This window comes from Cebus imitator, unplaced genomic scaffold, assembly GCF_001604975.1.
Source record: "Cebus imitator isolate Cc_AM_T3 unplaced genomic scaffold, Cebus_imitator-1.0 Scaffold132, whole genome shotgun sequence".
Taxonomy (NCBI): Eukaryota; Metazoa; Chordata; class Mammalia; order Primates; family Cebidae; genus Cebus; species Cebus imitator.
In genome coordinates this window covers 1,361,151-1,375,609 of record NW_016107447.1, presented here as the reverse complement: position 1 = coordinate 1,375,609, position 14,459 = coordinate 1,361,151, and the positions used below count along the sequence as shown (strand labels likewise).

Below are 14,459 nucleotides of genomic sequence, written 5' to 3'. Positions count from 1 at the left end.
ACACCAGCACACCCAGATAATTTTTTGTTTTTAGTAGAGACGGGGTTTCATCACATTGCCCAGCTGGTCTCAAACACCTCAGTCTTCCAAAATCCTGGTATTACAGGCCTAAGCCACCATGCCAGGCCCCTCTTTTTACTTTTTAAAAAAGCTCATAGGAAATTTAAAATTCAATGTGTGGCTTGCATTATATTTCTGTTGCACAGCACCATAGCAGACTTGGGGGAGAGATTTCGCTTGTTTGTACTATTTAGTGTAGTTTGATCTTTTAAAATAAGTATGGTTATTCATATGAAACAATAAACTCATTATTCCTAAATTGAATAAATAAACCAATGGACAAAGAGCTATGCTTTTTCCCCTGGGATGTTGAGACAACTAGCTGGGAGGCTCTGGATGGGAACCAATAACAAAAGAATGGAGAACAGCTGTTCATTGTCCAACCCACTCCTTTACAGATAGGAAAACTGAGACCCCAAAGGTCACTTACCACTCTAAAATCTCATGGACTCAAGTGTGCAGCAGATGAGGCAGAAATACTGACTTCGGGGACATTCTCTGCAGCTCCCACAAGCACCTCCATGGTGTGTAGTGCCGCTTTTAGACAAGGAGTTCAGTTCATCCTCGCTCATACCTCTTGCCCAGAGTGCTTCCTCTTCCAAGAAATCAAAAACAAGATATTTCCTTTGGCCCATGGACACAGGGACTCTTCTCCTCCTGCAGGTATTAGTTCCAGCCTCCCAGCCCTGGTTCAGAACTCTTAGCTCTTGGCTCCATGAAGTTCAGCAGCTTCCTTGCCCTCTGTCTTGCCATCTGCCTGGTTAGCTGAGGTGTTGTTGAGAAAGAGGACCCTGAGACCTGTAGCCTATGGGACAGGGCTGGCTCCAACAGGCTACCCAGTCACTTTCACCTCAGGGGGAATCCAAGGCCCAGATACTGAAAGTGTTCACCTGTGGTCACCATTCAGTCTGGGGGAAGACCTGGGGCCAGACCTCTCAGACGTCTATTTGATTTAATTAAGTCTTAACCGAATTATTATTTTATTATTATTATTAGTTAGAGACAGAGTCTCACTCTGTCACCCAGGCTGGAGTGCAGTGGCATGATCTCCACTCACCATAAGCTCCACCTCCTGGGTTCAAACAATTCTCCTGCCTCAGCCTCCCAAGTAGCTGGGACAATAGGCATCCACCACGCCCAACTAATTTTTATATTTTTATTAGAGGCAGGGTTTTACCATGTTGGCCAGGCTGGTCTCAAACTCTTGACCTCAAATGATCCACCTACTTCGGCCTCCCAAAGGGCTAAGATTACCGTACCCAGCCTGAGAAAGTAAGTTTTCATACTACTTTAAAAATAAGACCAAGTTCTTAAGCTTGGCTATAGACTGGTGTCACTTGGGGACTTTGTGAGTCCCACCTTCAGTAATTCTGATTTAACCGGTTTGGGTAAAGCCTGGGCATCAGGATTTTTAAGTTTCCCAGGTGAATCTAACATCTAGGATAGCAATTTGAAATAGGGTACGGCCAGGGAAAACCTCACCGATAACTTGACAGTGGAGATGGTGAAAAGGGGTGGGATTCTGGATTTATTTTGAAGGTAGGGTGCATAGAGGATGACTCACAGGTATTTTTCCCGGGGACCTGGAAAGATATGAGCTACATTTAACAGAGATGAAGCGACTATGGATGAGGATGTTTGGGGTGGGGTGGAGTACATTAGAAGCTTGGTTTTGGAGACACTCAATTTGAGATGTCTTTAGACATCCAAATGGGGAAAGCAAGTAGGCAGCTGGGTAAATGAATCTAAGATCCAGGGAGGAGGTCTCATCTAGAAATATGTGGTTGTTGCCAGAGCATGGGTTACATGTGGTGTGATAGTGGGGGCCGTTTCTAGGTATGGACAGGGCTGCGGGGATAAAACAGCAAGGCCACTCTGTGCTCTTCTGACTTGGCAGACACCCCATGCTATGCATGCTGCATCCCACACTAGGCACACTACACAGACCACTTAGCTTCGTGTATCCACCCACCTGCGTTCCTGTCTCATTTACAGTCTGCTGCTTTACCACTTTGGAAGTAAACTCAAGTAAAAGCACCCTGAACAAAGTGTCTTAACCCATGGCGTAGACTAGCTCACTACCTGCCTACATACGCACACATACCACCCACGTGTTAAGGGCTCTGAAAACTCTTCAAGGAACCTAAACAGCCCATCCGTGTTGGCTACAGACACCAGTGCCACTGTGTTAAGACTGCTGTACCCACGCATGTGGAGCTGCTGGAGTGCCCCTTGCCCATCCCTATCTTGGATCCCAGATCCCAAGCCAGAATAGCCCACACCCAATTAATACATTTAGCATTTGCTAATTGAGCACTTACATGTCCTGAGTTGGGTTAGGTCTTAATGAGAGACTGAACCTGTGCCTCCAGGAAGCACGCCATTTGGTGGAGGTGAAAGGACAGCGGCCAGGTGATAAAGAACACGTGTTAAGTCCAAGGCAGTCTGGAAGCAGCGGGCAGGGGGCACAGGCAGCAGCCTGGCACATCAAGGGAAACTTCCAGGACGGAGCAACTTCTCATCTGGTTTTGTAAGAGGGAACCAGGCAGATGAGAGGTGTGCATGGTTGGTGGAATAGGGCATTCTAGGCCAACCCACTATGATGGGAGAACTGAGTGGGGGGTGGGAGGTGGGGGAACTGCAAATAACTCACACAGTTGATGCCAAGTGTGCCAGAGGAAAAGACAGAAGATGAGGGCAGTGGGAGGCACCCGCCTAAAGGCTTGTTTTGCAGGAATCCAGTGTTATGTAACCAGCAGGGGAGGTGGGCAGAGTGGGCTTCAATCCAAAGAGCCTGGCTTCGAAGCCCGAGGGTGGTCTGAGGACAGCACACAGCATGAGCTCCTGGGGAGCCTGCTAAAAAGTCAAAGGCTGGGCCATGCCCAGACCAACTGAATTAGCAGGATCTGGACCCCAGGAACCTACGTTATTTTCACAAGTGCCCCAGTGACTGATGCACACTGCAGTGAGAGACCCACCACCCAAAGCTCTCCCACCTCTCCACTCTACCCTTGCTGATGTGGACTGGTTCTCAGGGCGCCCAAGAAGTAGGATGATTCATTTCCATGGTCGTGGATTATGCTTTCAGAAACCCTCCCAAACAACCCAGGGAGTTCTGGGAATCACAATCAGATGCGGATGGTGACGGGGAGCCGATCAGAAGAAGAAATTTCTGACCAGATGGGAGGAGGTAGTGGGCTGTTTAGGATTTTTTTTTTTTTTTTTTTTGTAGATGGAGTCTCGCTTTGTCACCCAGGCTGGATAAACTGTGTGTGACTCACTTTAATTTGATATTTTTTTTATTGTGGTGGCGTGGAAACAAACTTGTAATATATCTGAGATATGCCTGTAATTATTTTTTGGATGTGTGTGTGTTGTGGGGGCAGGCATAGGGTAGGAGGTCCTGTTCAGGCACCTGGCAACCACCCCCAGTCTGCAGCTCTTCCCAGGACAGAAGGCAAAGAACCAAGAAAACGTCGTTTTTATTCCACAATCAGTAAAATCCCTCCACCACTCAGTGACCACACCGTGCAGCACACCCCCTCACCTTGGCCAGTGCTGCCAACAAATGCCAACAAACCTTTCTGCAGTGATGGAAGTCTTTTCCTCTGCTGTCCAGTACAGTAGCCACTGACCACTTTTGGTTATTGAGCACCTCAATATAGAGGTGGCCACCACAGGTGAGGAAATCAATTTCTAATTTAAGTTAATTCAAATTCAAACGCCACATTTGGCTCGTGGATCCTGTACTGGACAGCACAGCTGTAGCCCTGATCCGGTCCAGGGCACTTTGGTTCAAAAGCCAATTCTGAGGACAGCAAGTGGCAGAAAGAGCCCTTGGGCCTACTGCCAACCCTCCCCAGAGAGAAACAGCAGCCGCAGCTGCTGAAAAGGGCAAGAGTCAGAGTGGGGGGACACCTCGGATGCGCCGGATAAGGTTTGCCAGCCGCTTGGCCAGGCCACCCGTGCGGGGCTCCTCGATGTGGAAGGTCCGGGTGAGGAGATTGTAGAAGGAGCCGTAGCACACAGCCACCACAGTGCACGTGAGGCAGATCACGTTGTAGGGCATGCTGAAGTCCGGTGTCGGCAGGTTCACCAGCAGCGGCTCCGTGTAGAGTCGCACGAAGTAGTTGGAGCCATCGGAGACTGGGAACCTGGGGTCGAGGAAGGAGAGGTGAGACAGGACTGGCTGCTCCTCCCCACCTCACCCCGTCCTTACTCTGGCAGTCCTGGGCAATGCAGCACAGTAAGTGTTTCCAATGTTCTCTTGGGCTCAAAACCTTTCAACAGGCAGCACAGCTCAATCTATAAACCTGACAAAAGGAGAGCAGCCGGCAGGTGGGGGGCCATGGGGCCTGGGGAGTGAGGGCATTAGGACAAAAACACCTAATGCATGCGGGGCTTAAAACCTAGACGATGGGTTGGTGGGTGTAGCAAACCATCACGGCACATGTATAACTATGCAACAAACCTGCGCGTTCTGCACATGTATCCCAGAACTTAAAGTATAATGAAAACAAAAAAGTAGAGAAGCCTGGTGTTAAAGTGGAAGAAAGGGGCCCGGCCTTTGTTTGGTTACCTCTTCCTTAGCCTGATCTCAGCCTAAATGCCACCTCCTCAAAGAAGCCTTCCTAGATAACCCACTAAATCAATCCCTATCCCACTTCTAACCCCATTGCTCTCTAGAACAGACTTTTCCCTCTAGACTATCAGCAAAGGGAGGGCAGGGCCAAGTCTGTTTTGTTTATTCTTGTACCCTCAGTACTCTCAGAAGCGCTTGGCATTTCATAAGTGCTTCATTAAATATTTAAGAACATCAAGGAGTAAATGTAGGCTCTGAGTAAATGTGTTCTTGGAGAAGCACTTTAAAATCATTTTATAAAGTCTTTACAAACTTCACAGACTGCTGTGATTTTTATTAGGATTGAATTAAATCTATACATTTCTTTGGAAGATGTAACATCTACCCTGACCTCCCCTGCAGGAGCCTGGTCACCTGTGTTAAGACGCAGCAGGCAGCAGAGGATGTGTTATCAGTGAGTGTGGTCACACTTACAGGCTGTTGAAGAGGGGACTCTCTTCCCAGTCCACTGGATTGGCTGCTACCATGCTGGGCACAAGGGCACTGAGGACAGATGGGCTACAGAGAAGCAGAGAGACGGCATGTGTTCCCACCTGGCTCCCCTACCAAGGGGTAAGCAGCGGAGAGGGTGGGTCAGGAGGATGAGAGGCAGCCTGTGGGGGTGGGGCCCACCTGACGTAGAAGCCATGGTTAGGGTCTGGGGTATACTCAGTCCACTTCAGCAGCGCCCGCTCAAACTGGATGGAAACCTTGGTGACTGAGTTGGCCGGCAGCTGAATCAGCATCTCCAGGAGGTGGGGTTGCAGCCGGTCCTGGGCAGGCTGGTAGTGGATGTAACCTGGAGACAGGCAAGGGTCACCCACACCTCTTTCCTGGGGTCAGGCTACCTACTGCTCCTGTCCCTGCTGCTTGCCATGGGGCCTCAATCTGGGTGCCTAGAAGGTGGGCTTGGGAGCGTAGCAGCCAGGCAGGCTCAGGAAGAAAGTGGGCTAAAAAAAAGGGAAGAGGACGTTTCCAGGACAGTGATCGCAGGATGTGGTCAAGAGAGGCTGCTGGGGGTGCTGCAGGCCACTCGTCAATCTTCATATCACTAGAACTGGGGCACCAGACACCAAGTGCCTGATGGGATGCAGAAGAAGCTCACAGAGCCACCTGGGAATTTTTCTTGCCAAAAATGTGGGACATGAATCTAATCAGGTTTCTAAATCTAACCACCAATACACAAGAAATATAGGAGATGGAGGAGCATGCTAAACGCCAGCACAAGGACAAAGCCAGAATATGGAACATTCTATCCAACAAATGACCCAGTTTCTTCCACAAATAAATGGCACTAAAAAAGAAAAAAAAAAAAGCATGGGCACTGCTACAGATTAAAAGAGACTGAAGAGTACCCCACCAAATGCAAGACGCTTAGTGTTCAGGGAAATTCTGCGAGCGCAGACAGGGAGGATACAGGAACTCTGTGCTTTGTGCTCAATTCTTCTGTAAACCTAAAACTGCTCTAAGAATAGTCTATTAACTTTAAAGAAAGAGAAACTTTTGTGTAGGTGTGACAGGGTTTCACACTGTCGCCCACACTGAAGTGCAGTGGTATGATCATGTCTCACTGTAGCCTTGACCTCGTGGGTTCAAGTGATCCTTCCACCTCAGCCTCTTGAGTAGCTGGGACTACAGGCATGTACCACTATGCCCGGCTAATTAAAAATAATTTCTTTTTGTAGAGGTGGCGGGGGAGCGGGTCTCACGATGTTGTCCAGGCTGGTTTCAAACTCCTGGACTCAAGGGGTCCTTCCGGGTTGGCCTCCCAAAGTGCTGAGACTACACTGCATTTACTTTATATGAAGTTCTTCGCTTGGGTGCATCATTGTGCCCACTCAAGAGAACCTAATATAAAGCAAATGCAATGTGAGAACCTTGTTTAGATCCCCATTTAAAGAATCCAATTATAAAAAGACATTTTTAAGACCACAGGGGAAAATAGAAGTGGTAATGATAAGGTTACATTTTTTAAAATCCTTGAAGTATTTAAAGGTTAATTGATCAATGTCCAAGATTTGCTTTAAGATACACCAGCAGGTAGTGGCTTACACCCATAATCCCAGCACTTCAGGAGGCCGAGGCAGGAGTTTGAGACCAGCCTGTGTAACATAACAAGACCCTGTCTCCATGAAAAAATAAAAGGCATGGTAGTTCATGCCTGTAGTCCTGGGGAAGCTGAGGTAGGAGGATTGCTTGAGCCCAGGAGTCTGAAACTGCAGTGAGCCATGATCATGCCACTATACTCCAGCCTGGTGACAGAGCGAGAGCCTGTCTCTTTAAAAAAAAAAAAAAAAGAGAGAGAGAGAGAGAGAGAAGTCAAGCAAGCAGCAAAACCTGGATCTCTCCAGAACTAGACTTGCCTCTCCAGAATTTTTCAAAGAGTTGAATCCCAGTNAAAAAAAAAAAGCAAAAAAAAAAAAAAAGCTGCAGGGTGAGTATAGGGGAGTTTATTATACTATTCTGTTTGGGTTTGGGTTTGAAATTTTTCCAGGCTAGGTGAGGTGGCTCATGCTTGTAATCCCAGCACTTTGGGAGGCTGAGGTGGGTGGATCATCTGAGGTTGGGAGTTTGAGACCAGCCTGACCAACATGGAGAAACCCTGTCTCTACCAAAAATACAAAAAATTAGCCAGGTGTGGTGGCAGGCACCTGTAGTCCCAGCTACTCAGGAGGCTGAGGCAGGAGAGTGGCTTGAACCTAGGAGGCGGAGGTTGAAGTGAGCCGAGACCGCACCACTGCATTCCAGCCTGGGCAACAGAGTGAAACTCTGTCTCAATCAATCAATCAATCAATAACTGTACCTCTTTACCCCTTCCAAGGAAACAAAACACCATCTACTCTAGCTCTGCTATCTTCCTAGCTTCAAAAACCCAAGATTGCCTAGCCCTTTCCCTACGCAAAACCCAATGAGCTGGAAAGCAGGCAAAAGTAAGTGAAAAAGGGAGCTACTGTCCTTGTACAGTCCTATTAAGAATCACCAGTATTATGTGTTTTAATTATTTCTGTTTTATAAAATTACCTCTGAACCTGGCACAGTGAGGCTCCCGTTGCATTTCTGAAACTATTCCTTACTCTTTATGCCTCTGTAGCTTTTCAGAAGTACTTCAGGAACTACTCTGGGAAATGAGAGTCTGGGGGACCTAGAGAGGGCATGAGAGAGTGGGCTGGGGGCCTGGCTCAGGACTCAGCTCCTCACTTGGTTTGTTGTCCTTGCCCTTGGAGGTGATGGTGAGGGTGTGCACATACAGCCGCAGATACCAGGGTACGGTGTCCAGCAGCAGCACCGGGAAGGCCCGGTATGGGTGGGTGTTGTACAGCAGTGTGCTCAGCTCCCCCTTCTGCAGCCCATAGCCGCTCACGTATCGCTGGGCATGGAGGAAGGGCACTGGGGGGATCTCTGTGTAGAGAAATGTCAACAGTTAAGAGCTGCCAAAGGTAAGGGTCACTCTCCACCCCAACTGCCCAGGCCATGTTCAGAGTCCAGGGCCAGGGAGTAGATAGGGAACAGTCCTGCCACTGAAACTGGGCAATCTGGGTTCTGGAATCATCCCTGTCTTCCCCAGCCCACAGGCAATGATGACAATAGGTTGCTAGTATTTACTAAGCACTTATGTGATGAACACTGTGCCCCCTTCGAACCCAAACCAGGTCCTCTCAGGATATTCCGCTCTTTCCCTTGGTAAGGGAACTGAACACAACTGTAATTAATTAACTGACAGCTGCCCCTCAATTAGTAGACATTATATTTCTTGAGTGCAGTGTCCTCTATCTTATTCAACACTCTATGCCTGGCACACAGTATAAATTCAAAAATATTGGGTTGATTAAGGGCATGCATGAACTAACTCCATTTTTCACATCATCTCATCCAATTCACTAGGTATATTCTTTATTTTTCAGATGTGGATGCTGAAGCTTGGAGAATTTAGGAACCTACCCAAAATCATAGATCTTGGAAGAGCTAGAGTCAGCAGCATATGACTCTGGAGATCTGGTCTAAATACAACCTTGTCATCTTACAGCAACGACGTGGAATTGTGGTCTTTTCTCTGTAGCCGCTGCAACCCAGTAGTCCAACCGTCCACCTACTCACCGTTCTCTGGGGGTCTCTTCCACTTGAGCTGGATGTTGAGGTTTCGAGAATTGTTGATCATGGCGGTGTCAAGCAAATCATAGATGGCATAGGTCTTCCGAGTGCCCAGGATGACGTCCTGGTATGTAGTGGTTGGGGGTGGGTTCACCTCCAATGTCTCATTGTCCTAGGGACACAAGGGCAGGCCTAAGAAGCAAGCAGAGAGGGCAGGCTGGTCTTGGGGACTAGGAGTTTGCTTGTGTGGCCGGAGACCTTGTTACCTGGTTGTAGTTGGTGATGTCCACATAGACTCTGCTCTCTGAAGCCAGGGGGCAAGGCTCCGTGAGGGTTCGGGAGAACATCCGGAAGAGGGACCAGTCTGAGAAACAGAGAGCAGCATTAAGCAGGTGCCAGGCCTAGGCCTAGTCCACAAAGATAAGGCAGGGCTGGCATAGGTGGGTAGAGATGAGTTGCCAAGATAGCTTACCTTTCTTCCCCTGCCCTGTGATGAAGGCATCAAATACAACTGACAGGGTCTGTCTCAGCTCCCAGGAGATGCTAGTACAGCGTGCATTCTATCAAAAGGGCCAGATGGTAGCAGTCAGGATCACTCTCACCCAACCACACAGTCCCAAAAAAAAGACTCCTACTCAGACTCAATCCCTCATCTATGTATCTTCATACCCATCGATTTGCTACCACAAACTCCTGAGCACTTGACCCCATGCCAGACCCCGTGCTGACAGCTTTATGTGCATCAGTTTGATAAACTATCACAACTCTAGGAGTGGAGTCTACGATCAACGTCATGTGACAGAGTGGGAAACCAGGTTCAGGGTAATTAAATGATTCACCCAAGGTTATGCCAGCTGGCAAGTGACGAAGCTAGCAATTGCTCCCACACAGCTATTGTTCTGAACCACTGTTTTCCATGACAAATATTTATTCAGTGCTTGCTAGGCAACCACTGTTTTCTTGGTGCTTGGCCAATACCCTGAAGAACCATCATCTCATCTACCACTTAGCACTCGCTCAGCCTGAGACAGACCCTTGACCACGTGCTTTTCTTCTAAGCCCCAGGATGGCAGTTTCCTCTACTCCCCATGACTTACTCTGCAAACAGGGCGGATATGCACTGCCTGGGAGTGGTAGCTGGTGTGGAACAAGCGATCTGCCTTCAGCAGCACAGAGAGGCCTGCCTGGAGGAGACGGAAAGAGGTAACAGAAGAGATGCCCTGGATGGAGCACTTGGTCTGGGGTGCAGGTTCTCTGTAAACGTCCCTGGCTGCCAGGCTGCATGGCCTCACCTTGGAACTACAGGGCAAGAGCTTCTTCCACGGGGTGAGGTTCTCAGTGCAGACCACCTCCCGAGGCAGCACAGCATAGCGCAGAAAGTAGTGGTCAGTGTCTGAGGGAGACAGAGATCTGTCTGGGGTAGTCCTTGGGCTCTCACCCCTCAGGACCCGCACTCCAGAGATGGGGATGACCCTCCTGCTCCCCACACCACTCTCTAGCACCACAGCCTGGAGAGTCCCAGGTGGGAGTGGGACTCCCTTCTCTCTTGGGAGAAGGCATGCAGAGATGGCATAGTATTGGGGACCTGCACACATAAGGGACTTAGGATCTAGCCCAGGCTGAGGAAGCAGGAAACTGAGGGAAAATGAGGCAAAGATGTGGGCAGGAGGTAAGAGGAAGAAGGAAAGGGCTGCAGGGGTTATCTCACCATTGGCCAGCCCCAGGGGTTTGAAGGAGGCAGTGGGAGTGACCGTGTTGGTGGAGTCGATGAAGTTGAGAGAGGCGCAGAAGATCCCTGAGAGGACATTACTGAGCTCCTTCCAAGATTTATCCACACTGGATAGAGACACAAATCCACTCACCGTCCTGGGGCTGCCTCTGCTCCCTCTTTCAAAGCCCAAAGCGGCTGCTAAACCCATGGTAGGAGAAGGCTGTATTCTTAACTATTAGACAGGTTAGTTAAGGGAGCTGGAACATTGCTGCCCCCACCCAGCCCACTTGCTGGGTCTCATCTTACTCAGCCCCTTCTTCCTCGCTCTCCTCTGGACATCTCTGCATCCCCATGGGTGTCTGCTCAGGTGATTCTTCCTTCCTTGCAGGCCTTTGCTCATTACTTTCTGCCTACCTTCAAGATCTGGCTCCAGTTCTTATCCCCTCCTCCAGAAGCCTTTCCTACCCTCCTTAAGCACAACCTCCTCTGTGCAGTCATGGTTCTGACCATCCAAGCCTCTTACCAGGTCGCTTCTGGGAGATGGCTGGGTGGCAACTGCATCACATCCTGAGCACCTTTTTCCTCTAACTAGGCTGTAAGCAACTTGAGGACAAGGACCAGTCTGGGCCATCTATGTGCTTCCCATGACACCATGGAAAGCACCTCATACATCAGAGCTGAAATGAGCTCACTGATCTTCCTTGAAGGTGCTTGGCTGGGCAAAACAATGCCTACTGCCCTGTGTATACCCTGGGAATAAAGGTAAGTCCTGGTTCTAGCATAGTGAGAAGTCTTATATCCAAAAAAGCTCACTGAACATGGGAAAAACAACCGTTCTAGGATTTTATAAAAACATCAAATTAAATTAGATGGTCTTTTCTTGGAGAAATATCAAAGAAATTTGCTCTCAATAATAGAAAGCATAAAACCTAGTAAGCACTAGAAAGAATTTTAAGCATTAGCTCCATATTACAGGTAATTACAGGCTGAGGGGAGACAGTGACAGCAGAGTAGATAGGAAAGGGTAGGGGAGCCAGAGTTGAGGCAAGAGAGAAAGTCTTAGCAAGCTGGGACGTCACTGCTTATTCCTCATTCCTTAGTGTTGTCCAGGGGCTTTTGACAATTCTTTGTTCAGAGCTTTTAAATTTCTCCAATCCTTAAGCCTCAAATAAAAATGGCAAACTTGAAGCCTGAAAGCTCTACCCAAACCATAAACATGCTTCATTTGGTATGCACAACATTGATCCGCACAGCACTTAAAATTTTTTTTTTTAATTACTTGCTGATACTTGAATTTGCCAATTTTCATATTAAATTGCAGATTGCTGGTATCTCTTGAAAAATGAGGCCAGGTGTGGTGGCTCACACCTGTAATCCCAACACTTTGGGCTGAGGCAGGAGGATTGCTTGAACCTAGGAGTTTGCGACTAGCTTGGGCAATATAGTGAGAACCTGTTTCTACAAAAAATTTTAGAAACATTTGGGTCTGACAACATTAGGCCTCTATTCCCACATAGCAACAATCCATAGAAGCTGAGTGACAGAACTGTTCTCATTAGAATGTCACACAAATGCTCTAGCCTGCCACAATTCCTGCTGCTTCCTTTTACTGGCCTAAAATTTGTTATCATACTTGCACTATTAATTTCTTATACTGGGATTAAGAGAAAATAAGATATATTTCTCATTCCTGTGTTTGTCAATTTTTAAAATACCTTTATTCATTTATTACCTGTGTGGCTCATGTAGACATGTTTGCAACCATTGCACAGAAAGGTTCTGTTCTAAATAGGACAGCCACAGTAGCCACTGGGAAATAGTGGTTTGTGGTTCACGCACAGTAACTAGACCTGCCCCTCTCCCAAACAAAAGCAGTTCCTCTAACACTGTAGCATCCTGTTGGCCAGTTGCGACCCACAGATATGCTATGGTTGGCGTTTGTGGTATTTACTATCATTGAAAAAAATATTAATCAATGTCTTTGAAAAGATTATCCAGTTGCCAGTTTTCTACTGCCTTACCTCTAAATAAGTATGAATTGTTTGCTATTTGCCTCTGTAGGGATATGCATGTGCTACTTCAGGTCTGAAAGTTTTAGGATTGGGAAGCTTACTCATCTGTGATAATAGTTCTTACTTCCAATGCCAGCTCTACTCCCATGGAATAGCTGCCTACTGGAAATGCTGTCCCCAAGAGCAGTCGCAGGATAACAACACCTTCCCAGCAACGTTCCCTCCACGGCCTGTAATGGGGCCCAAGGTGTGCACTCACTCAGTGACAGTGTCTTGGAACCAGACCCAGAGCTCTGCACCTGATGGGGCCTGCAGGAAGGGTGGACCCCAGTACCGGGTCCTCCAAAAGCCTTGTGTGAATGACAGGTGCAGCTCCCGTAGAGAATACTTGGAGATCAGCTGCCCCAGGGCTTTGGGAAACAGCCTGTAATGAGATACTGGGGAGAAGGGAGCAGGTGAGTGACGATCCCCACCTCGTCGGGGTCCACACCCAGGATCCAGAACTCCACCCAGGAATTAGACTCCGCCCCCATGGTTTGCCTCCAACCTACAGCCAGCCAGCAGGTACTACTGAAATCTTTCTCAGGTCAGATCTAGCGCCCTCACCTCCTTCCCGCTGAAGCTCCGAATCCCAGCGCGTGCGGAACTGGAATGTGGCGGCTACATCCCCGGAAGGCAGCGGGGTGATGACAAGCTCCTCTCGCAGGCTGTCGCGCTGGGGATCTGCAAGGCACCAGCCGCTGGGCCCGAGAAGCAGCAGGACAAACAGAGCAAGCGGCATGGCCGCCGCCATGCCTGCGGCTACTTCCGCCTACCCAGCGGCGCTAGGCCCCATGAAAGGCCGGCATCCAATAGGAAAGGCGTATGGGAAGTAACTTCCGGTACCGTCCCGGAAACCGGGATGCGGTTATCAGAGCGACCGCCTGCGCAGGTCGCGAAGATTGTCTTCGAGCTGGTGGGTCTAAAGGGGCACCGCGAGGACATGAGAGGGAGTAGGCAGGGCGAGTAACCAGCTTGAAGCCGCACCCAGTTAAAGGCGTTTCCACCCACCAGGACATGCTTAATAATATGAAGCTCCGCCACTGCCCTTTTACCCATTTAATAGTTGAGGAAACATTGACTGAAAAAGGTCAATTACTTTTGGGAAAACCATTGTGGTTTTAATTTGCATTTCCCAAGGTAAGAGGAACCTCGTGCCCCTCTTAGCTTCTAGTGTCTCCATTTGCTGCAAAACCCCCAGATAACTGGTTCTTTTATTATGAAGATGTTCAAACATACAGCAAAATTGAAAGAATGAGCCCCTGTTATAATGAACCTGTTTCCTATCACCTAGAAACCTAGATTCTACCATTTATGTTTAACTGTATTTGTACTTTACCATATATTTGTCTATACATCCATCAGTCCATCTTGTGTTTTGGTGCACTTTAAATTGTAGACAGTGGTACATTTTACGTAGTTCAGCATGCATAAAATTAGAGTTCAGTATTTGATTGCATTTTTCTTTTGATGTAAAATTCACATACAGTGAAACGAACAAATCCAAAGTACACATTCACTGAGTTTTGACAAATGCACACACCTGTGTAACCTGGACTCCTGTCATGATACAGAACATTTCTAAAACCCCAGAAAATTGGCCAGCACTCTTTCCTAGTCAATCCCTACTCCTCTACCACCTTCCAAAGGCAACTACTATTCTGATTTTTTCCCCACAATAGATTGGTCTGTTCCAGAATTAAATATAAATGAAATCATATAGTATATATACTGTGTAAGGCTTTTTTTTTTTTTCTCATGGGAATAATGTTTTTGAGAATCACCAATGTTGTTGCATGTATCCACAATTCTTTTTTATTACTGCATAGTAGTATGAATTTATCCATTCAACTGTTGATGGGCACCTTTAAAGTTTTTGGTTATTATAAACAAGACTGCTGTCTGTGCAAGTTCCTTTGTAGATGTG

The 14,459-nt window shown here is 47.9% G+C and overlaps 1 protein-coding gene and 1 long non-coding RNA gene across 2 annotated transcripts; one reads left to right on the top strand and one right to left on the bottom strand.

Moving 5' to 3' along the window:
- Positions 1 to 3,523: 3,523 nt before the first annotated feature.
- PIGT (phosphatidylinositol glycan anchor biosynthesis class T) lies at positions 3,524 to 14,230 on the bottom strand. Its single transcript, XM_017541228.2, has 12 exons — positions 13,100 to 14,230; positions 12,753 to 12,930; positions 10,479 to 10,606; positions 10,063 to 10,163; positions 9,868 to 9,954; positions 9,243 to 9,330; positions 9,037 to 9,134; positions 8,777 to 8,942; positions 7,880 to 8,080; positions 5,315 to 5,480; positions 5,117 to 5,200; positions 3,524 to 4,214 (listed from the first exon to the last, which is right to left on the bottom strand). Exons 1-12 carry the CDS (start codon positions 13,284 to 13,286, stop codon positions 3,962 to 3,964), a joined length of 1,737 nt encoding a protein of 578 aa, XP_017396717.1. The 5' UTR covers positions 13,287 to 14,230; the 3' UTR covers positions 3,524 to 3,961.
- LOC119473099 lies at positions 9,888 to 12,754 on the top strand. Its single transcript, XR_005202278.1, has 3 exons — positions 9,888 to 9,973; positions 11,074 to 11,243; positions 12,630 to 12,754. It is a non-coding gene; the product is annotated as an uncharacterized LOC119473099 (long non-coding RNA).
- Positions 14,231 to 14,459: the final 229 nt, after the last annotated feature.